The sequence below is a fragment of the Phascolarctos cinereus genome, unplaced genomic scaffold, assembly GCF_003287225.1.
Source record: "Phascolarctos cinereus isolate Bilbo 61053 unplaced genomic scaffold, phaCin_HiC Scaffold_3;HRSCAF=262, whole genome shotgun sequence".
NCBI lineage: Eukaryota > Metazoa > Chordata > Mammalia > Diprotodontia > Phascolarctidae > Phascolarctos > Phascolarctos cinereus.
The window spans coordinates 175,504,144-175,528,142 of record NW_027555736.1 but is presented as its reverse complement, the minus strand read 5'-3'; the positions used below and the strand labels follow the sequence as shown (position 1 = coordinate 175,528,142).

The 23,999-nt window shown below is 38.5% G+C and overlaps 2 protein-coding genes and 1 pseudogene across 2 annotated transcripts; 2 read left to right on the top strand and 1 right to left on the bottom strand.

Moving 5' to 3' along the window:
- Positions 1–2,896: 2,896 nt before the first annotated feature.
- LOC110220658 (olfactory receptor 4F15-like) lies at positions 2,897–6,990 on the top strand. Its single transcript, XM_021005122.1, has 2 exons — positions 2,897–3,800; positions 6,980–6,990. Exons 1-2 carry the CDS (start codon positions 2,897–2,899, stop codon positions 6,988–6,990), a joined length of 915 nt encoding a protein of 304 aa, XP_020860781.1.
- Positions 6,991–16,173: 9,183 nt separating this feature from the next.
- LOC110216575 (vacuolar ATPase assembly protein VMA22-like) lies at positions 16,174–17,148 on the bottom strand. Its single transcript, XM_020998457.1, has one exon. The coding sequence runs from the start codon at positions 17,123–17,125 to the stop codon at positions 16,469–16,471; it is 657 nt and encodes a 218-aa protein (XP_020854116.1). The 5' UTR covers positions 17,126–17,148; the 3' UTR covers positions 16,174–16,468.
- A 2,203-nt stretch (positions 17,149–19,351) lies between these two features.
- Positions 19,352–20,451, top strand: LOC110221333 (olfactory receptor 4F4-like; annotated as a pseudogene).
- Positions 20,452–23,999: the final 3,548 nt, after the last annotated feature.

Sequence of the window (23,999 nt, the reverse complement as noted above, 5' to 3'; positions counted from 1 at the left end):
GCTTTGAATGCCAAACAAAAGATTTTGTATTTGATCTTGGAGGCAAGAGGGAGCCACTGGAGTCTGTTGAGTAGGGAGTGACATAATTAGACTCATGCTTTAGAAAATCACTTTAGTGGCTGAATAAAGGATGGATTGGAGTGGGAAGAGACTTGAGGCAGGTAGTCCCAGAAATAGGTTATTTTAATAATCAAGGCATGAAGTGATGAGGTTCTTTACTAGAGTGGTACCAGTGTCAGAGGAGAGAAGGGAAGGGGGACATGAGTAGTTGGGGGGAACAAGAAAGACTTCATATGGAATAAGGTACTTGAACTACATCTTGAAGCAAGATAGAGTTTCTATAAAGTAGGTATAATGAGGGAGCGCATTCTCAGCACAGGGGATGGCCAGTTTGAAGACATGGAGATGGGATATGGGAGATGGAATGCCATATGTGAGAAACAATGAAAAGGCCACCAAATCAGAGGGAAAGGCTAAAGGGTTGATGATATTTCCAATGTGTGAAGTCCAGGAGTAGAGTGAGCTTCCAGAGTGAAGAGGCATTTTATTTATTTATTTTTTTAGTGGCATGATAGATAAATTTGGGAGAGTCAGAAGTGCAGCGTGGAGAGAAATTAACTGCATGTATGACTTAGGACAAGTCTTTTAACCTCTCTTTGACTCAGTGTGCTCATTTATAAAATTTGAGAGGACTGGATTAGATGATTCTTCTAATTAGGTCCCTTCCAGCTCTAAATCCCATCACTGTTTGCAAAGGATATGAATGTCAGTGTGGGTGAATATGTGCAAATTTAGAGACTTCTCCATCCCAAATGTTCATATGGACTATTGTGGCTATCCTGTGGTAGAGCCTTAAAAGCTCATCTTGGTCTAATCAGCCACAGTTGGACCCACTGTATATTGACCCCAACACTGTGATGTCATTTTGGTCCTCTTCGAGTATGAAGGGTAATAATGAATTAGCAATCTATTTCTATCTGCATATCTATTTATCTATCTATATCTATAACTCAGTAGGAAAGGGGAAAGAGACTTAGAAAGATTTTCTGGAGAAGATGATACTTGAGCTAAGACTTGAAGGAAGCCAAGGAAGCAGATAGGTGGAAATAAGGAGGGAAAGAATTCCAGGCCGGAGGAACAGCCAGTGAGAAGGCATGGCATAAGGAGATGGAGCATAAAGTGCTAGGAACAGAAAGTGTTGTTACATCATATAGTGCTTGGGTGGGGAGATGAGTGAAGAGTAAGAAGACTGGAAAGGTAAAAAGAGGCCAGGTTTTGAAAAGATTTCAAATCCCAAAAGATCACTTTACCTTTGATTTTGAAGGTGTTAGGAAGACACTGGAGTTCAAGGAGTAGGGAGGTGACATGGTCAGGTCTGCACAGTAGGAAAATCAAAGTATGCAGACTTGTAACAGAATGGTGGCTGTGTAAATGGAAAGAAGAGAAGGTATGCTAGAGATGTTGTCAAAGTAGGAAAAATAAGACATGGCAACAGACTAGATTTGCAGGGTAAATGAGAGTGAGAAGTCAGGGGTGACACTGATGTGAAAGCCTGAATGACTGGGGGGATGGTAGCACTCTCAACGAGAACAAGGAAGTTGGGAAGAGGGAAGGGTTTTTGGGGAAAGATGATTCTGTTTTGCACATATTTAGTTTGAGACTTTATAGGACATACAGTTTGAGATGTCCAAGAGACATTTGGGTGATGGAATTAGAGCTCAGCAGAGAGGTGTGGGCTGGATAAATAGATCTGGGAATCAACATGATCAATATGCACAGATATGAAAATTGAATTCATTAGGTTGATAGATCACCAAGTGATCACCAAGACATTGTGAGACATACAGAGAGAGGAGAAGAGAGGACACTCATGATTAGTGGGAATGACCTAGATGAAGATCCACTAAAGGAGAATGTTGCAAATAAGAGAAGAATGAGGAGAGAACAGTGTTGCAAAAACCTGGAGAGGAGAGGGTATCCAGGAGAACAGTGTCAAAGGCTACTGAGGGCTCAAAGATGAGAAGGTTTGAGAAAAAGCCATTAAGTTTGGCAATGAAGAGATAACTGATAACTGGTGAATAGTGTCACCTGAAGAACCCAATCTCTTGATTTTTTAGTACATTCCATTTTATGCTAAAGTTGCCTCTTATGTAACTACTCTGAAAAAGTGTGTAACTCTACTTCCTGTTCTTTGTTTCTGTCTGCTGTATTCTCATTTATCTTCCATGCTCGCTTTTCTTTTTCTCTAACTGCTTCAGTGTTCTTCATCTCTTCAACTTCCTTGACAGCAGAAGCATTTTGTTTTGGTGGATAGGATGCCGGAGTTGGAGTCAAGATGGCTTGGATTTAAATCCTGTCTTTGGTGTTTACTAGCTATGTATCCTTGAGCAAATCACTCAACCTCAAAGAACTTCAGCTTCTTCATTTATAAAATTGGAGGGTTAGTTTAGATCAGAGGTTGACAAACTGTGGCCTATGGGCCAATCCTTCCCATTGCCTGCCTCATGAACTAAGAAATATGTTTACATTTTATAGTGCAATAAAACTCTTTTAAGTTTTTAAATAAAGCTTTATTTTTTTATGTAAAAACCATGGCAGTACAAAAACAGGCAGAGAAATTTAGCTTGAGGGTTTTTGTTTGCTGAACCCTGCTCTAGATGATCTGTATGGATCCTTTCTGGTTCTAAATTTATGATACTTTGAACATGTGACCATTGCTTCTCATATGCTATTTTTTTCCCCTTCTAGCCTTTTGCATTACCAACACTTCAAACAGGGCCCTTCTCAAGTCTCTCATGAGGCCAATGGTACATGTAGTTTTTGTCCCCATGCTTCTGATTTTTTCCTTGTTCTTCATCCTCAGGTCTTTTCAGCATCTTTGATATCAACTGAGTCAATGGATGGAGCAAACAACTCTGTGGTATCTGAGTTTGTGTTGCTGGGACTGTCTGCTTCTTGGGAGATGAAGATTCTCCTCTTTTTCTTTTTCTTTTCATTTTATGTGGGAATTATGCTGGGAAACTTCTTCATTGTGTTCACTGTGATTTTTGATTCTTATTTGCACTCCCCTATGTACTTTCTGTTAGCCAATCTCTCCTTTGTTGACCTTGGTCTGTCTTCTACTATGGTCCCAAGGATGATCACTGACATTTTTAGCGAACACAAAGTCATCTCCTTCCCAGGTTGTATGATGCAGATATTCTTCATCCGTGTTATGGGAGGAACTGAGATGGTCCTGCTCGTAGCCATGGCCTATGACAGATCCAAAGCCGTCTGTAAGCCTCTTCACTACCTGGCTATTATGAACCACAAAACATGCGTTTGTTTTGTAGTGATTGCCTGGGTGATTGGGGTGATCCATGCTTCGTCTCAACTTGTTTTTGTTGTAAATTTGCCCTTCTGGGGCCCTAATAAGGTTGACGGCTTTTATTGTGACATCCCTAAGGTTGCAGTACTTGCCTGCACAGATACTGCCTGGTTGGTGTACGTGGTCACTGCTAACAGCGGGCTTCTCTCCACGGGCACTTTCTTTCTCTTAATTGTCTCCTACATTTTCATTTTGATTACCGTCAGACATCACTCTTCAGCCAGTTTGTCCAAGGCTTTCTCCACCCTCTCAGCTCATATCATGGTGGTGGTCTTGTTCTTTGTTCCCTGCTTCTTTGTCTATGTGGGGCAAGTTCCCACTCTGTCACTGGATACATTTTTGCTTTCTTGTCACTCCACTCTTGAATCCTGCCATATATACACTGAGGAACAAGGACATGAAGTTGGCTTTGAAAAAATTGACAAAGAAGATTGTGAGATCTAGGGAAATCAGATGATGGACTTTGTTGAAGAAGATCAAAAGATGCTTTATGGTCATTTTGGCCAGCCCTTCAACTAATGGAAGATCACCAGGAACTTGGAAGTTCATCTGTATTCAGATTTCTGGTTACTTTTTTTTTAAACCGGATCATTATTCCAGTGTTGAAACAGGTGGACCCAGGGATGACGCATGTAAGGGTCATTTGAATACTGCCTTATTGATGGAAAGGCATGGAAAGGGCAGCAAGATTGTGGAATGACATATCCAAAGCAAGTACTGGTTATAATTCTTTTTCAAATGAGTGTGACACGATTGGTCACTATAACAAATGCCTGATTTTTTTTTCTGTTCAGCCCCACAGCTCAGCTCCATTTGTCATGTGCACTACTCAACACTTGAGGGCACTCTGACAAAGCCACCAACATCCCTATGCTTTGCTCTGTCTATAGAAAAGGTATATATTTTAGCTTTGTCCCTTTCTTGGTGGTGACACTTTCCTCTCAGGAGTCCAGGGTTTGGTGTAGATAATTCATTCACATCAATAGTTCATATTCTCCGTCCTCCTGGCTCCTTTCACTTTTTATATCATTGACCGTGTGACTTATTAATGCATCTCTAATTCAAGAATACATTACATGAGGGCATTATACACCAGTAACAAAGGCAAAAATATTACTGGACGGTCTATTAGATCCATGGACCCAGCAACTTGGCTCCCAATGAATCAGTCAATGAACAAGGAATGAATGATGAATGATAAAACATTTAAGTACTTATTATTTGTCAGACATTATGCTAAGCACTGGTGCTACAGATAGAAAAAAGAAATATAGTCCCTGACCTCAAGGAGCTCATATTCTAATGCGGGAAGACAATACATAAGGAGGAGTTAGTGTACACCTAGCAGCATGGTTTGGAAATAGTAGCTGGGAAATGATATGATGGCTGGTTCCAGGCAAGATAAGGTAAAAACCTACTTACAAGAGTCCAGAGTGGTTCAAGAGGGAGAGTCTAATGTGCTTATTCAAGGTGAATGAGAAGTATTTACTCATGCTTACTATGTGTTGAACACTATGCTAAGGACTGGGAAAAAAAAAAAAACAGTTCCTGCCTCCAAGGAGCTTACAGCCTAGGTACAGGCAGGATACATACAAAATAAACGGCAGTTCTACCTCAGAGGAGGAGACAATAACAGCTGGGAGGCTGGGGCAAAATCACCTTTAGAATGTCATGTTTGATCTAAGTCTTGAAAGAAACCAGGGATTTTAAGGCAAGGCAATGAGCATTTATTAAGCACTAGCTGTATACTGGACATGGTACTAAGTCCTGGGGATATAAATAGAAGCAAAAAGAAAGACAGTCTTTGACCTCAAGGAGATTACTTCTTTTACAATTCCATTTATTTTTGGGAGGTCAAAAGCGAGCTAAAAACTTTAGGGAGGGAGGAAGGAGTTCCTAAGGCAGGGCATGCTGCAGAAGTCCAGAAGTTAAGAGCAGAACCAAGAAGAGAAGGAAGGTGGATCAGCTTGGGAGCTTGGAAACCTTGGGAGAAACTCATCAATGGAAGGATGGGGCTGCCATGGCAGAGGACTAGTCCAGGGTGAGGACATCCTAGGTGCTGATGGAAGCTGCAGGTGAAACTGCAGCTGAGGCATGATGTTGAAATCCAGAAAGTCATAAGCAGAGCCAAGAGGTTAGGAGGGGAAGGATATCATTCCAGGTGCACAGAGAACTGCCAGTGTAAAGGCAAAGAAATGAAATTTAGAGTATCATGTGTGAGGAATGAAAAGTAGATCAATATTTGAAAGCACTATGGACAGTTAGGTGGCACAGTGAATATAGTCCCAGATCTGAAGTCAGGAAGACATCTTCTGGCCTTAGACACTTACTAGCTATGTGACTCTGGGCAAATTACTTAACCTTGTTAGCCTCAGTTTCCTCATCTGTAAAATGAGCTGGAGGAGGAAATGGCAAATCATTTTAGTTTCTTTGTGAAGAAAATCCCAAATGGGGTCACAAAGAGTTGGACAAACTGAAAATGACTCAACCACAGGTGGAAAAGATTACCAAGTGCATGAAAGGAAACAATATATAAGAAGGTTGGAAAGATTGGATGGGGTCAGACTGTGAAGAGTTCTAAATGTCAAAAAGAAGTGTTTGCACCTCTTCCAGGGGCAATAGGGCATCAGTGGAGTTCATTTCTAAAGGTAAAACCCCTTTCTGGGCTTGTCTATGTCCGTACCTCCAACTGCCTCCAGCTGAGTATAGTTCTGGGTACAAGATAGAAAGTATGAAAGGAAGTGACTTCACTGAAATTTAATTATTAGAGAAAGAGAGAGACAGAGACAGAGACAGAAAGAGACAGAGAGAGAGACAGAGAGAGAGAGAGACAGAAAGAGAGACAGAGAGAGACAGAGAGACAGAGACAGAGAGAGAGACAGAAAGAGAGAGAGAGACAGAGACAGAGAGACAGAGACAGAGAGACAGAGAAAGGCAGAAAATTATGGCAGATACTACTCCTGTCAGTGGACCTCTGCTCTTTTGACCTTATAAAGGTCACAAGTTTATAGCTCTCTTCAATTTTCCTTCATCTAAAAGCAGCAAAGAACACAGAGGCAAAAATTAGAAGCCTTCTGTGTTTACCTGCTACAGGTTGGCCTAAGTAGGGAGGTTCTAAGGCCTTTCTCCCCATGAAGAGACTTACAGTATGTCTTCCTTCAATCCTAGCCAGGAGAAACTTGAGTCTCTTCCCTCTTCTCCTTCCCCTCCCTCTGACATTAGCCCCCCTCTGACCTCTCCCATAGTCGTTTGTATGAATGCTCAGATCTGTCTCAGTAGCCAATTGATGAAGTGGAGCTAATAGCTATAGAACCCTTGCACATGCTCAGAAGCCCACATGAAGAATTGCATCAAACCAAGGCATGCTCAAGTTTCTGTCGGCCAGTCCCCATTACACTTTTCCTCTTGTTCAAAAAATTTGCCATCATTGGGAAATTGGTCAAGGTCCATTTTGAACACAGTATCTGTGTCTTCAATTCAGAACTGTTCTTGATGGTTCTGTCCTTTCACTTGCTTCACCTGCTTTGTTACTGGCCTCCCCGTCTCTAATGGACCACTGGTTCTTGTTTCACTTTTATAATTTGGAGATTTTCAGAACACTCCTAAAACCAGTCCTTGCTTAGTAACATCAGGGCTTCATGGCCAGATATACACCATCTAGAAAATTTAGTCAAGAGAATTCCTCTCAATCCACAATGGTTTCTCATCCCTAAGCATTGTGAGAAATCAATTCCTGTGGTGATCACTCCTTGTTCATGTTCAGTACATCAAGAAAATAACTTCCACTTTGTATCACTTTAGAAGTTATTGTGAGGATAAAATGAGATAAGGTATGTTACTACAATCTGAAATCTATAAGATACTGGGTGGTAATTCAGAACAGGTAAAATAACATTTTCCTGTTGATATATAACGAACAAACTTTTCTCAATCAGGATTCCTTACATCTAGGAGCCTTAGAGAAATGGGGAAAATGGAAACTATTCTCAGCTAAGGAAAATAAGGGAGGAATTCAAGGAAAGGGCAGGGAGGAGAGATGAATTTGGGCAGCCTGATCCATACTCAGGAAGGATAAGAGCTCCAATTCCCTGGAATATGAACTTTATACTTTGGACCTTTATCCAAATCAACAAATGACCTCTCCTATCTTCCTTTTCTGTCTGGATCTCAAATAAATATGGGACATTTCTAGGGTTATTTCAAGTGTAAAGAATATTTAAAGCGGCCCTCTCTGTTAATCACAAATGTTCCAATCACAGAACAGTTCCAGCTAAGTCTGAACAGATTTGATAATCTTCAAAATCAAAATCACCATTTATTTTGTCCTTATAGTTTATTACATTGTTTTATACATGCTGTTAGATTCAAAGTTTATATGAGATAATGATTCCTAATGTTATAGAGCTTAGAGTCTACTAGGAATATTTTTAAGACTTATTACTCTTTATACATTTATCTGGAGTCTTCTACTATCTAGTCCCAAGAACTCAGTTTTTTCTTTTTTTTTTTTCATTTTTTTTTTTACAAATCTCAAATTCCAAATCCAAATACTTTTTGTTTCTTACTTGTCACCATAAGACATTAGTCCCATAGTTCTCAGTACCACAGATTATCCTTTCCTAAATTCTAAAGTAAGGAAGTAGGGTTAGACATTTCTAGGCAATTGTTCCTCAAAGCAGTTAGGAGCCTTATTTATTTGGTGTTAATGGTAGAATTTCATGAATTTAGCACATTCACACAGATGTGAATCAGTGAATAGGAAAGGACTTAGGTTTTTTATTTAAAGCAGAGAGCCTTCTTTTATTCTTTTTTAAGTTCCAAATTATCTCTCCTCCTCTTTCCATCTCTGAATGAGAGGGCAAGGAAAACAAAACCTATTACAAATATGTATAATTATGCAAAATTCATTTCTGAATTAGCTGTGTTCTGGAAAACAAAAGCAAGAAAAAAGAGAAAAACTAAGCTTTAATTTGTACTCTGAGTCCATCAGTTCTCTATCTAAAGGTAGATAGCATGTTTCATCATGAGTCCTTTGGAATTGTGGTGGGTCATTGTATTGACCAGAGTTACTAAGTCTTTTGAAATTGATTATCTTTATCATATTGCTGTTATTATATATACTGTATATGTATTGTATGTATGTATGTATGTACTGTATGGTTCTGCTCTCACTTTGCATCAGTTCATAAAGCTCTTCCCAGGTTTTCTCAGAAAGTTTTATTAAGTAATCCTTGCTGACTTTGTGACACAGAGGCATCAGCACACAAACTTGTGGTATATGCAAAGACTTGGGCCGCTTTTAGCACAGTCTGGCACACAGAACATCACCAAGGATACACATAACATGTAAAAAGGGAAAACAGGGGCACATTGGTAAACATAGCCAGAAACAAGATTCTTGCAGCCAGTGATGTCACATCTGTTTTTCATCTCTCTCTCTTTTAATTCCAAATAGTTTTGAAACCATAGACCATCAGCCTGGCCTATAGCAAAATGCCAACTCAGTGATTTACTCTTCCTGCTTTTATATGCTATATCACAGTGGAAGAAGAAATTGACTCTCTTATAAAAGATATTGTTGCTGCCTCCCTGTTCCACACGTCCACCACCTTGACTCCCTAACTTGATGTTTACTCACATGGTGGTTATTTCCTTACTTAGATGGTGGTTACACTAAGGCGCTGGCCTTTATTTCAAATCCTACTTTTAAGGTAATATTTATCTGTCAATTTTATGGATACTTTTTTTTCCCCTTCACCATCTCTATCATTCCAAAAAGGTTTATACTTCCTTGGCATTATTTCACATCAGCTAGGACATTATTTTTTCCAGTGCATAAGAAACAGTTCTGTGCATCTCCCCTACCCTGTTTCGTTGCCAGATAAATGTTTCAAGGCTTTTTCCATAGGGAAATATAGTGTGCCTCTAAAATACAACTACCAGGAAAAAGCCAATCACGAGCTGGATCTCAGTAGCATCAATAGAGCACAAACATCCAGGAAATTAATTATTTTCAGTAGTACGGAAGAACTTTTTATAGTTCATTATTTTGAAAAGTGATTACAGGAGGGACAATTAAATACCCTGGATTTCTCTGATGCCTGATCCTGCCTCATATCCTGTGTCAGAACTGGTATGTAAGTGAGATTATTTTGAATTCTGTCACACCATTTCACAGTTGTTCTTTTTGTCCTTATAGCTGCATTTCAGCTTATGCCTCTCATATGGTTGGTATGTTTCTATACCTATTACATTTGAGATCTACTATCATTACACTGCATCGTGACTTGGAAAATCAGACTTTTCCCCATGAATGTATAGGATCTCTAGACCACAAACTTAGTCGAATCTTAGATTACACGTTTACCTCCTATCCAAAGCATTGTCAACAAATAATCATATAGTCTCAGTTTTTCCACTTTCAGTGCTAGAGAACTCAACAATCCTGGAGGCAACTCAATTCATTTCACTAACATTTATTAAATTCCAACTATGAGTAAGGGTCCTGTGCTAGCACTCTGGACACATAGACTATCAGAGAGCAATAGGTAGGCACTGAAGATGTTTGAACAGGGGTGTAATACAGTCAATTCTGTGCTTTAGGAATATTAATTCGGTAGCAATGTGGAGGATAGATTGAAGGGGAAAGAGACTGGATGCAAAGAGACCAATAAGGAAGTTATTGCAATAGTGAGAAATGACTAGGGACTAAATCAAGGCAGAGGCTATGTGAGTGGAAAGAAGGGAATAGATGCAAGAGATGTTATGAAGGTAGGAACAAGAAAATTTGGCAACTGACTGGGTGTGGGGAGGAAAGGACAGAGGAAGAGTAAAAGATGGTGCTGAGGTTGTGAACCTGGGTGACTGGTAGCATGGTGGTGCTCTCCATAGACATAGGAAAGTTTGAAGGAGAGATAGATTTTTGGGAAAATATAGTTAAGTTCTGTTTTGGGTATATTGAGCTTGACATGCCTATAGGAAATCTAAGTAAAGACATCTATCAAGCAATTTGTAATGCAGGAATGGAGTTTAGGAGAGAAATTAGGGATAGAAATACTGGTTTGAGGATCATTAATATTAATACCAAGGAAGATTTTCTTTATATTGAACGAATTCAGGCCTCTCTGTAACATCTACTTGCTAAATTTATATCTAAAAGAGAAAATTTCTGAGGTTTATTACTTCTGGGAGAAAATTATTTAAGAGCAAGGCTAGCAAGTTACCACTTAATCAGGTCAACTAATCCCTTAGTGATTAGTGACAGCTTCACAGATTTATACAGCTAATCTTTATAACCAAAAAGAAAAAAAAAAGGAAACATTCATCAGATTGATTCATAGGATTTACAGAGAAGTAGGTAGATTTGCAATATTCCACTGCTGGGCCTGTTGGGGGCAAAACAGGATGTTTTTAGGGTGGGATAACCACTAGACCCAATATTTCATTGGTTTAGAACACATGTCTATCATTCTGTGAATTTTTTTGATAAGTCTCCTTCAGTAGTCCTTTAAGGGTTTCTGCTAGAGGTCCATTATGCTCACTGAAAAAGAAGAACTAATTTACTAAAAAAGGAACTTGTGGTGAGCTGAGTCAACCCTCCACCTTCCAAGTGTCTGAAAAGTGCAATCTGACCTTTAGTAAAGAGTCCTGTGATAGCTAAGCTTAATTCTATGAGTATATTATTTCTCTAAAGATATATTCCCTATTCTAACTTATTATTGATTTTTTTAAAAATATTTTTAATTTATGAAATTAAACAAGTATTTCTATAATCTAGTAGAAAAAAAGATGATTGCACATAAAATTGCAAATCTATTATGTACAACTTGCTATTCCTTTTAAATATATAATAATGTTATCTGGTTAACTTTCTTTTTTTTCTTTTATTTTCTTCCTTCCCTCTCCTACCCCCTTGGCCTCAAGATACCTACCATGAGACACAAATATGTGTATATATATATATATGTAAAATCATTCTATGCATACTTCTATTTATCAGTTCTTTCTCTGGAGGTGGACAGCATCTTCCTTCATAGGTCTTTTGTAGTTAATTTGAGTATTTATAATAGCCAAAAAAATGTAGTCACTCAAAGTTGTTCTTAAAACAATATTTTTGTTACTATACACAATGATCTCTTGGTTCTGCTCATTTGGTTTTTCATTATTTCATGCAAGTCTATTCACATTTTTCAAAAATCAGTGAGCTCATCATTTCTTACAGCATAGTAGTATTCCATCACAATCATATACCATAACTCGTTCAGCTGCTCCCTAATTGATGGGCATCTCTGCAGTTTCCAGTTCTTTGCCACCACAAAGAGATAATACAAATATTTTAAAACATATAGGTTTTTTTTCCTTTTTCCCTAACCATCTTTGGAAATAGATCTAGTAGTGGGGTTGCTGGGTTGAAGGGTATAGGTAGTTTAATAACTCTTTGGGCATAATTCCAGATCGCTTTCTAAAATGGTTGGATTAATTCACAGTTCCACCAACTACATTATTAAAAACATACTAAATCTTGTTAAAATATTCATTTACTAAATCTATAAGTAATTTAGGTTTAAGGGAATATTTATACTGGCTTAGCTCTTTTTTTTTTTTAGAAGGCAGTGGGGTTAAGTGTCACTCAGCTAGTGATTGTCACGTGTCTGAGTCCAGACTTTGAACTCAGGTCCTCCTAACTCCAAGGCTGGTGCTCTATCCATTGCGCCAACTAGCTGCCCCTTGCTTAGCTCTTCTTAAGGAGGAAACAATCCTTCAATCAAACTAAGATAAATCAAAGCAATAAATATTAACTGATTTAGAAGTCACCTTTTTCATATCCTTAAGTCCTAGTCCTATCTTCTTCAGTCAAGTTGGTGTAATCCCTGTCTCACATGATAACCCTACAAATATTTGAAGAGTATTAAGTCTTCTCTTTGCCAAGCTAAATATATCCAGTTCCCTCAATCAATCCCTCATCACGCTGGTTACCATTCATAAGAGGGAGTCCATCTCTTTAATGTCTCTTCTGAAATGAGTTAATGAGAACTGCACATGTTTGAGGTGAGATTTAACAATGGCAAACTCAGGTACGGCCTAGGTCATTTTGCTTATTTTGAATATTTCTACCTTTAGTGGATTGGTATTTTAGTCTTATTCTTTACATCTCTCAATTATTTTTCTTCTCTATCTCATATTGAGGTCCAAATGGCTATATTTTCGCCATTCCTACCTCCACTAGTCCTTGGAAAATGTTAAAAGAAGCAGGTTTGTTTTGCTTTGGGTGGGGGCTAAGAGAATCTCCAGCTGGGTCATTGTAATTATATAGGTCTCAGTTTTGTTTTTCCTGTTCTTTCTATTTACATTGTCTTCTTCTCTCCTGGTTCTTCTTTCTTTAATCCTGAGAACCTATAATGCGTACCTCCTCAGCTACAATCTTGTTTATCTGCATGATTGATGGTGGCATCCAATGTCTGTTTGCTGGGATGTCTCCAGAGCTAGAAGAAAAATGATCAATACCTTTTAAGGATCAATGACAATAGGTAATCAGGAAGGAATAGTGTTCAATTTTGAAAGTGAAATTCCTTAAAGTGGGCTTAGGGGAAAGAGGGAAAGGAGGGGTGAGTGAAAGGACATAAGAATCCAGTTCTATAGATATTAGATCCTTCCTGAGGGGAGGACAGGCATTGTGCAAAGTTCATTTGTCTTCCATTCAGAAAATCTGATTTTGTGTTTTGAGTGTGTGACGTTGGGCAAGTTTCTCATAAATTAAAGTTGAATTTCTTTTAAAAATGAGGATGATAATACCGCATAACTCAAAGGATTTTGGAAAAGTTCTTTAAGTACAAAAACAGTATTATTGTTATCTTTGATTGCTGTCATCCTAGGATCTGGGGCACACACCAGATTTATATTAATAAGGTCATAAGACATAGAGTTGAAATGGACCTTGGACAACACATAGTCCAACTCTCTCATTTTACAGGTGTGGGAAACGTGGCACAAAAAGGTTAAATAACTCGCTAAGACTATGAGTTGATAAAACTAGACTGGAGCCAACTTCAACAATTGTTCTTGGCCCGTGAGAAAGGGCAGCTTCATTAAATACTCTTTTCTTTCACAGAAAATGACAATATTCTGTTGTGAAAGAAGACTAGACTGAAAATTAAGGGACTAGAGTTCTAATTGTGGTGGAATATGGACCCAGGTTCTAGTTGTGGTTTGTGAATGACTTGAAGTGTGATCTGGGGAAATTAACTCAGTTTTTTCATTTACTAGATAAAGAAGTTAGCCTAAGTAACATTACCAGCTTTCTTTCATATCAACCAAATTCTGTACTTCTGATTTCTTTCTTCTATTAAAGTACATATCTTTATTTCCAGTTGTAAAGGTTGCTTTCCCAAGCCAATATTCAGGGGTGGGGAACCTGCGGCCTGGAGGTCACATGTGGCCTTGGGTGCAGCCTTTTGACTGAGTCCAAGTTTTACAGAACAAATCCTTTCATTAAGGGGATTCGTTCTGTGAAGTTTGGATTCAGTCAAAGGGCCACACTTGAGGGCCTAGAGGGCCACATGTGGTCTCCAGGCTGTAAGTTCCCCACCCTGATAGAGCCAAAAATTTACACCTGGGAGAGGAGATACAAAAGATGACATTTTCTGAGTAAACAGAGGGGCCTAACGTGCCTTTTTTTTCTTCCCTTAGTTGAGGTCTGGAAGTTTTTTTTTTTTTTTAAAGTTCCCGCAGGGTCATGTTCTCAGGTTATCCTCCATAACAATAGAATGAATGGAACCCTTCTCTTACCGACTTTTTTTAATTTTAGTTAGGCAATGGGGTTAAGTGACTTGCCTAGGATCACACAGCTAGTGTTATGTGTGTGAGGCCGCATTTGAACTCAGGTCCCTTGAATACAGGACTGGTGCTCTATCTACTGCGCCACCTAGCTGCCCCATCATTATTATTATTATTTTTTAGGCAATTGGGGTTAAGTGACTCTTACCGACTTCTCTAGCCTAATTTTTTTAAACCCAATTGTCCTAAGGGTGCAGAAGATTGTGTAGAACAGGTATTAGCTTTTTTCCTACTCATGATGCCTTGCTGCGTTTTTCCTAAGACATAGTTAGTTGGGTTTCATCCTCTGGGAACATTTAAGAAATGGAATATAGAAAGTGTGATGGGTGAAGAAAAATCTTTCATGAAGGCCAAGTGATACCTTTGATAAATTATTTACTAATATTTTCAGTTATTCCTTAACCTGTCAAATTGCTGGAATACACAAAGCCTTATATTAGTTCCCATTCTGCCATCCATCATTCACCCTTCCTTACACTAAATAGTATTTGGTGGAAATTTTTCATTCTTCTTCATTAGTTTTAAATTTCATAAAAGATTTGTGAAAACTCAGGACATCATCATGCACGGAGGATATATTTGTGATACACAAAAGAGTTAGTATGAAGTGTTGGAAAAAAAACGAAACCAAACCAAACCAAAAAAAACCCTGGTACAGAATGATGGGTGGGGTACTCTACATAGGACCTAGCTAACCACTGGAGCATTTGTCTGGTGTTTTCCACTTATAAACACTCCCACCAAAAAAAGCTCTTGTCCTTTTTTTTCCTCTGCTTGTTTCTGACAGTTTTAAAAAACATCTTTTCCTCTCTTCTTTACCTTCCTGTTGGCTTCTTTTGTCCTTTGAGCTCTGCTTGGTCCTTAGACCTTTTAGTGGCTTAAGCCTCTTAAACTCTCCTCAAAGACTGTATTTTAGACCGAGATGGTTTAAAAATTAAATTACTATCAGTGATCATGAATGGATTAGGATTATACTCACTTTGTTCGTGATAACAATTTTCAAGCTCTGGGGCTGGTAGGTAAGTATATTTGATTTTCTAATTCTAGAAGTGTTTGGTAAACTTCCCTCTGATCTCCATTTCTCTCTACCACTATTCATATGCAAACACACAATATTGGTATGGCAAGCACCACTAGGGTTTTTACTAATAATGAATTTTAGTATAAGATAACCTCTAACAAAGTGATGTAGTGACTTTGCCAATATTACACATTCAACTTCATTTTTCATGCTTTTGAATCTTACGTGAGCAAAAGAAATTATTTCATCTTTAAGAAGACCATTTTTCTTATCTATATTTTAATTTTTCAAAGTAAAAATTTGGGGCTCTGGAGGGCACTGGTAATGAATCCTTTTAAGCAGTGGATGGAAAAAACCTTATGAGGCCCTCTGAGTTCTTTTCATAAGGATACTTTTGCTATAGAATATATTTTTGCTTTTTAAATTTAAAAACTTTTAAAAATGTCTTTTTATATTATCTTCATTTTCAAATAGATACTTTCTATCTTTACCCCCTTTTCTCCCCATCTCCCTCTAAGCTAGCCATCCTTTGTAACAGAGCAAAAATGAAAGAGAAAAAATGTAGTTCAGCAGAAATAAACAACACAGCAATTGAATCTGACAGGGTATGTGATAAATCCTTCTCTCTCCCTTCCTCCAACTTTGAAATTAGGCAAAGAGGTACATTTTCTCTTCTTTATATCCAATCCAAACTTGGTCATTATAATTGTAACAGAGCTCAGTTTTGTCTTTTCTTTTCCTTCCATTTGTTTTTTTCTACTAGATGTGTATAATGTATGCGTGTGTGTGTGTGTGTGTGTGTGTGTGTAATCATCATACACCCAAGGAATTCTGGTTTCTTAGTAGGCACTCTATGACTCTTGTATCACCAGCTCACTCTTGGCACCTTTGTCTGGTACTTCCCTGCCCCCACCCATTTATATTCAGACATAGAATACAAATTAAGCATTACTACATTTTCCAAGTAACATGTTTTAGGTTTAGAACAATCTTTGGCAAAAACGATGCTACGCCTGTGCCAAGGTTACACATTAGCTTACTTCCTGATGCTTCTTATGTGACAATGCAAAAAATATATTTCATGTTTTTCATTTTGATTCTTTAACGTGGCAGCAGGAACTTTGGAAAGCAGAGGAAATGTGTCATTTTCTCCAGAAAAGGAAAAAAACAATAAATTTTATTTTTTTTGGAAAGTCATCAAATAAGGGCTAAATCACTTATTTAGATTCTAAATTTCAGGGATGTGTTCACGCCACCTTCAGCTGATCAAGCAGCTTCTGTTTCTCCTGTAGTAGGGCTTGAATCTGGTTTCTTCCCCACTCGATTCGGCTCTGGAGTGCGGCCATCTCCCCAGCCATGAACAGAGCGGCCCGGAAACTTCCCTGGGCCTGCCGCAGACTCTGGGGCACCAAGATCCCAAACCAGGTCAGGGGATCCCGCTCCGGAGAGGTCGCGGCGGCAGGTGTAGGGGGGGGGGGCTGCAAGGCCGACCCCTGAGGCTGCGGCCGCCTCCGCAGCACAGGAGATTCGGGCTCCGGCTCCCCATAACCACTCACACCTTGGGCCTCCTGGGGTCTCATGTCCTTCGGCGATCCGGGTCTAGCGAAAATCACCTCGAACTCAGGCCGACCGGGCTCGGGCTCACTGGTGCACACCCGGAAGAAGGGAGCCATAGAGGAGCCATACTGAAGGGGGCTGACAGCCTTGGCACCCAGGGCATAGCGAGTCTTGGAGAGGGAGAACCAGCCCTCCTCCACTCGGGCGTTCAGGGCTACCCGCTTCCCTTCCAGCTGCTCAAGGTCCAGGAGCAGCTGCACAAGGAGCGAATCGAGCTGAGTGCTCACGGACCGCAACGCCCCAAGCCCGGAGGCCGCCGCGCTCTGCTCGCCTCCGGCCGTGGCCATAGCACCGGAAGCCGCCGCACAATCCTCTGTCTGCCCCGCCCCCTCCCCTGAAGCCAGCCAATCAGTGTGCGCCCGTCAGCCACTGCGCGACGACCTGGGGCGCCATCTTCAGTGAGGGCATGAAAACCCAGGTTCCCTGATTCCGTTATACATTCTCTGTATAAGGGTAAAAGTTCAATTTTATTTAAGATGAAAAACCATTCTCTACCATATGAGGTATTATGCTGTGGTAGAAAGAGCAGTAAATTTGGAATCTGTTGTATGAGATTTAAATTGTGGTTTTGTTACTACCTATAGCACCTAGGTCAAGTGACTTAACTTCTCTTCGCCTCAGTTTCCCCATTTGTAGAATGAAGTAGTTGGCCAGGATGACACTTCCAGTTCTTAATACTATGGCTATTTGGACGGAAGTATATGTACAGCTAGGTGGCTGGTGTTAGACCTTAGAATTATTGATTTTTATACTTTAAAAGTATAGAGATATACTTTTACATGTAGATATAGAGATCTTTTCCTCTTACCTCTCCCCCTTTAAAAAGAAAAAAAAGGAAAAACTTATACCACGTATTCCTAGTCAAGCAGAACAAATTCCCTTATTGTTCATGTCCCAAAATATTTTTTTCCTTTTGCACTTTGAGTTCATCAGTTTTCCGTTAGGAGGTGGTTAATATACTTCATTATTAGTCCACTGGTATAACAATTGGTCATTGCATTGATCAGAGTTCTTGATTTATTCAAACAAGTTTATCTTTACAATACTGTATAAATAGTTTAGTTTTTATTTACTTCACTCTCAGTTCACACAAGTCTCCCCAGGTTTCTCTGAAGCCATCCTTTTTATCCTTTCTTATGGTATAATAGTATTTCAGTTACATATCATATTTTATTCAGCAGTTCCTTAATTCCTTAATTAGCACAATGCCTGGCACAAAGGAAGTGCTTAATAAATGTTAATAGACTAAATGACTAGCATCCCATTACAGCTCTTTGCCACTATAAAAAGAAATTGATAAATATTTTTGTGCATATGGGTTCCTTCTCTTTCTTTGATTCTTCTGGGCTGTAAGTTTGGGAATACAAGCTTAGTTGTGGTAGCCCTAGGTCAAAGGATATGACAGTTTACTAACTTTCTGATCATAGTCCCAAATTCCTTTTCAGAATGGCTACACAATTCACAGCCTTACTAATGGGATAGTAATTCCCTTCCAACATTTTTCACTCTACTTTTTTTTTTTGGTTAACTTTGTCAGTCTGAGAGGTGTGAAGTGAAACTTTAGAGTTGCCCTAATTTGCATTTTTCTAATTACTAGCTATCTGTAGCATATATGTGTGTATATGTATACACACACATATATGCACATATACACATATTATATATCAATTTATATTGACAGGTTATATTTCTTTTGAAAATTGCCTGTTCAGTTTTCAGAAAAAATCAAAGCTATCAATAATGACAATAAAAACACTCTAAATCACTACTGATCAAAGGAATACAAATGAAACAGCTCTGAGATACATCTCACACCTATCAATCAGATCAGCTAACATGACAAAACAGGAAAATGATAAATGCTAGAGGGCATGTGGAAAAACTGATACACTAATGCACCTCTGGTGGAGCTGTCAACCATTGTTTTTGTTTTTGTTTTTAGGCAATTGGGGTTAAGTGACTTGCCCAGGGTCACACAGCTAGTTAAGTGTCAAGTGTTTGGTCTGAGCTGGATTTGAACTCAGGTCGTCCTGACTTCAGGGCCAGTGCTCTATCCACTGCACCACCTAGCTGCCCCTTTGTCCAACCATTTTGGAGAATAATTTGGAACTATATCCAAAGGGTTATCAAATTGTGCATACCCTTTGACCCAGCAATACCATTACTAAATCTATATCCCAAAGAGATTAAAAAAAGGAAAAGGACCTGTATCTACAAAAACATTTATAGCAGCTCTTTTTGTGGTGGCAAAGAATTGGAAATTGAGGGGGTGCCCATCAGTTGGTGAATGTTTAAGCAAGTTGTGGCATATGATTGTGATGGCATATTATTGTACTATGGAAAATTATGTGTCCTACTTCTGTCTGCTCAGTCAGCTGCGTTCCCTTTAACCTTTATCAGCAACTTCTTTGCCTCACCTACTCCTCAACTCCTTACGGCTCCTGAGTACTCAATTTATTCTATTTCTTCAACCTTTCTTTCTTAATTGTGTGACTTTCACAACTCCTGTGTTTCCTATCTAGGGCCTTCCAAAATCATTGGTGGAACAAATAGGATAACCAATTTAATTCCCTACACTTCTAATTTCTTGCCCTTTCTCTACCCTCAGGTCATTTCAGTGTCTGTGATACCAATTCTCAAAATGGATGGTATAAACAACTCTGTGGTATCTGAATTTGTGATGCTGGAGCTATCAGCTTCTTGGGAGATGAAGATTTTCCTCTTCTTATTTTTCTTTTCATTCTATGTGGGAATCATGCTGGGAAACCTCTTCATTGTGTTCACTGTGATTTTTGACTCTCATCTTCACTCACCTATGTACTTCTTGCTGGCCAACTTTTCTCCCACTGACTTTGGTCTGTCTTCTACAACAGTACCAAGGATGATTCTTGACATTTTCAGTGAATATAAGGTCATTTCCTTCTCAGTATTCATGATGCAGATGTTTTTTATCCATTTCATCGGAGGAACTGAGCTGGTCTTGTTGATAGCCATGGTCTATGACAGATATGCAGCCATCTGTAAGCCTCTCCATTACCTGATTATTATGAACCACAAAACATGTATTGTTTTGCAGGTATTGCCTGGGTGATTGGGTTACTCCATTCTGTGTCTCAGTTTGTTTTTGTTATAAATTTGCCCTTCTGTGGTCCTAACAACCTTGAAAGTTTTTATTGTGACTTCCCTCAGGTTGCAAAACTTGCCTGCAGAGATACCTCCAGGGTGGTATATGCGGTCACTGTAAATAGTGGGCTTGTCACCATGGGTACCTTCTTCCTCCTATTCACCTCCTATATCATTATTCTGGTCACTGTCAGACATCATTCTTCAGCTGGTTTTTCCAAGGCTTTCTCCACACTCTCAGCTCACCTCTCTGTGGTATTCTTGTTTTTTACTCCTTGTTTCTTTGTCTATGTGTGGCAAGTTCCCACATTATCTTTGGATAAATTTTTGCTCATTTTTATCTTTCTTATAACCCCGCTCTTGAATCCCATCATATATACATTTAGGAATAAGGACATGAAGATGGCAGTGAAAAGACTAACCAAGAGGACTGTTGGTTCTATGGAGTTTTCATGATGAATTTTGTTGATCAAGATCAAGAGATGCTGCAGGATCTTCTTGACCAGCCCTTGAACCATTGAATGATATACTAGATCATCAAAAATTTATTTATAAATTTATCTACATTCTAGATTTGTGGTTATTTTTCTATTTATAGGTAACTATTAAGTAATATCTTTAACTTCTACCTCCTCCTTAGTTCTGCAGAGCTGAGAACTATAACCCTGACATTGATGACATCCATTTTTTTATGTATCTAATGCCATAAGTTGGCTCCTTATTTGCATAGGATTATACTTGGACAACACTGAACTTGGTAATAAATATCTTAAGAAATATTTTTCATGGAGTAAATATTTTTCGTGGAGATTCCATACTTACTTCAAATGGCCATGTGTAAGATTCTAGTCCATGTATCTCCTTTGAGGAACACGTATTAATGAAGATGAAATAAATGGTCTTTTACAAGAGACTAGAGAGCTTCTGACATAGGGGTGAAAATATGGAGGGAAGAATCATAGAAAAATAATCCTCAGGTACAGCAGTGTGAAAGATCCTATAAGTCAAAGAACATGTTTTATCAAATTACCCCTAAATTCTAACATAGAGTATCATGCATAGCAGAAATAATAAATATTGCACAAGCAGGCAGAATCCACAAGCAGCACATACTATAGTGCAAGAAGACAAAATTGATTTCATAGCTGTTACTGAATCATAGTGGGATGACACCCATTACTGTGATATGGCTTTGAGTTTTTTTAAAAAAATAATTAATTTATTTTTAGTTTTCAACGTTCACTTCCATAAGCTTTTAAGTTTTAAATTTTCTCCCCCTTCCCTCTCCCTCCCCAAGATGGTATGCAATCTGATATAAGCTCTACATATACATTCTTATTAAATATATTTTCACATTAGTCATGTTGTAAAGAAGAATTAGAATGAATAGGAGGAACCATGAGAAAGAAGAAACAAAACAAAACAACAAAAGAGAAAGCAAATAGTATGCTTCGATCTGCATTCAGACTCCATAGTTCTTTCTCTGGATGTGGATAGCACTTTCCATTATGAGTCTTGAAGCTGTCTTAGATCCTTGTATTGCTGAGAAGACTAAGTTTTACAAAGCTGGTCATCACACAATGTTGCTGTTACTGTGTACAATGTTCTCCTGGTTATGCTCGCTTCACTCAGCATCATCTAAGTCCTTCCAGGTTTTTCTGAAGTTTGCCTGCTCATCATTTCTTACAGCACAATAGTATTCCATTACATTCATGTACCACATCTTGTTCAGCCATTCCCCAACTGATGGGCATCCCCTCAATTTCCAATTTTTTGCCACTACAGAAAGAGCTGCTATAAATATTTTTGTACATATGGATCTTTCCTCCATTTTTATGACCTCTTTGGGATACAGAGCTAGAAGTGGTATTGCTGGGTCAAAGGGTATGCACATTTTTATAGCCCTTTGGGCATAGTTCCAAATTGCTCTCCAGAATGGTTGGATCATTTCACAACTTCACCAACAATGCAACAGTGTCCCAATTTTCCCACATTTTCTCCAGCATTTATAATTTTCCTGTTTTGTCATGTTAGCCAATCTGATAGGTATGATGTGGTACCTAAGAGTTGTTTTGATTTGCATTTATCTAATCAATAGTAATTTAGAGCATTTTTTCATATGATTATAAATAGCTTTAATTTCTTCATCTGAAAACTGCCTATTCATATCTTTTGACCATTTATCACTTGGGGAATGGCTTGTATTCCTATAAATTTGATCCAGTTCTCTATATATGTTAGATTTGAGGCCTTTATCAGAGACATTAGTTGTAAAAATTCTTTCCCAATTTTCTGCTTCCCTCCTAATCTTGGTTGCATTGGTTTGTGCAAACAGTTTTCAATTTAATGTAATCAAAATTATCCATTTTGCATTTTATAATGTCCTCTATCTCTTGTTTGGTCACAAATTCTTCCATTCTCCATAAATCTGACAGGTAAATCATTCCTTGCTCTCCCAGTTTGTTTATAGTATCAGCCTTTATATCTTAATCATATACTCAATTTTGACTTTATCTTAAGATATGGTGTAAGATTTTGGTCTTTGCCTAGTTTCTGCCATACTACTTTCCAGTTTTCCAGTAGTTTTTGACAAATAGTGAATTTTTATCCCAGAAGCTGGGGTCTTTGGGTTTATCAAATAGATTACTATAGTCGTTGACTACTGTGTCTGGTGTAGCTAACCTATTCCACTATAGCTTTGGTTTTTAAATTATGCTTATTAAGAAGAATCAGGATAGGTCAATGGGGGCATTTTACAATAAGAAAGTACATTTAATAGGTATCTTCCATGTCTGACCAAACTCTAAGCACTCCACAGCTCCTACTTCAGCTACCTTCATGGCTGCCCATTCCATTGGAGGAAATCTTCATATATTTGAGGTAGACACCAGCCTAACTCAACTATGGGATTGAGGCCTGTCAGTTACCCTCAACCTGATTTAAGCCCATCTATCAGTCGGTTACTGGGGTGTAGCCACTGTGCATGCTACAGCTTCTTGGAGCCATAGGTGAGAACTGAGTACCAGGTAGATATCAAAGGTGGATGATCAGCCTTGAAAATGGCTTGGCAAACCCTCATACCAGAGGTGCTAGTTCTTCTTGAACATCCCATGCATCCCCCAGAAAAAGGATAGCTAGGAGCCCAAAGACTAAAATTCTATAGGCAGAGTATGCTCAGGAGGGATGGCAAACTCTCAAGGTTAAAATACTGAAGACAGAAAGAGAAATGATTGTACTAAGGAAGACAAACCAGAATTATCTGAAGAGACTAATGTAGATGCATAGAAAATTCACCAACCAAATTAAGTATAAAATAGATATGTATAGAAGATGGAGGCAAGGGAAAGCAACAGATGATGAATTCAAAGGCATGGGTTAGATTTGTAAAATAGTGTCAGGAAGTGTTAAAAGTATTAGCAGAGTCTGACAAAGAAAGCTAAAAACAACAAAATATTTTTTAAGTGCAGGATCAAAGAAGTGACTGGGTCACTACTTGGTTTGGATGGGATGATAAGTGGCATGATATAGATGGCAGAGATTTTGCTTCTGCTGTTGCTGTCAAAGGGAATGACCTTTGCACTAGAAATGACAGAACAAAAATGACAGAACTAGGAATGAATATCGAATGTATGCTTTGAGATAGAGGGTCCTTATCTGCCCTTGATTCAAGTCACCACATTGTTGGGTGTTGAAAAAACTTGTAACTAATCATGGAATGTGGAATGACTAAACAAATTCTGATTTATAAATGCAAAGAGATATTACTGTGCTTTAAGAAACAACAAATACGATGTTTACAGCGAAGTATGGAAAAGTTTACGTGAACTGATGAAAAGTAAGCAAAGAGAAGAAAGTGATATATTTAATGACTATAGAAAAGTAAATGGAAAGAACAAGCATAAAACAATTAAAAAAGGATTTGGAAAGTTAAAAGGAATAAAGTTCAAAGAAGAGATATGCAAATTCACATTCTTTCTTTCCTTTGAAGAGGCATGGAACATTACATATATTTTCAGATTTTTCAAAATTTTGGTAGAT

Excerpts from the sequence above, each read along its gene's own strand:
- LOC110220658 (XM_021005122.1), top strand. The coding sequence starts at position 2,897 with ATGGATGGAGCAAACAACTCTGTGGTATCTGAGTTTGTGTTGCTGGGA.
- LOC110216575 (XM_020998457.1), bottom strand. The coding sequence starts at position 17,125 with ATGGCCACGGCCGGAGGCGAGCAGAGCGCGGCGGCCTCCGGGCTTGGG.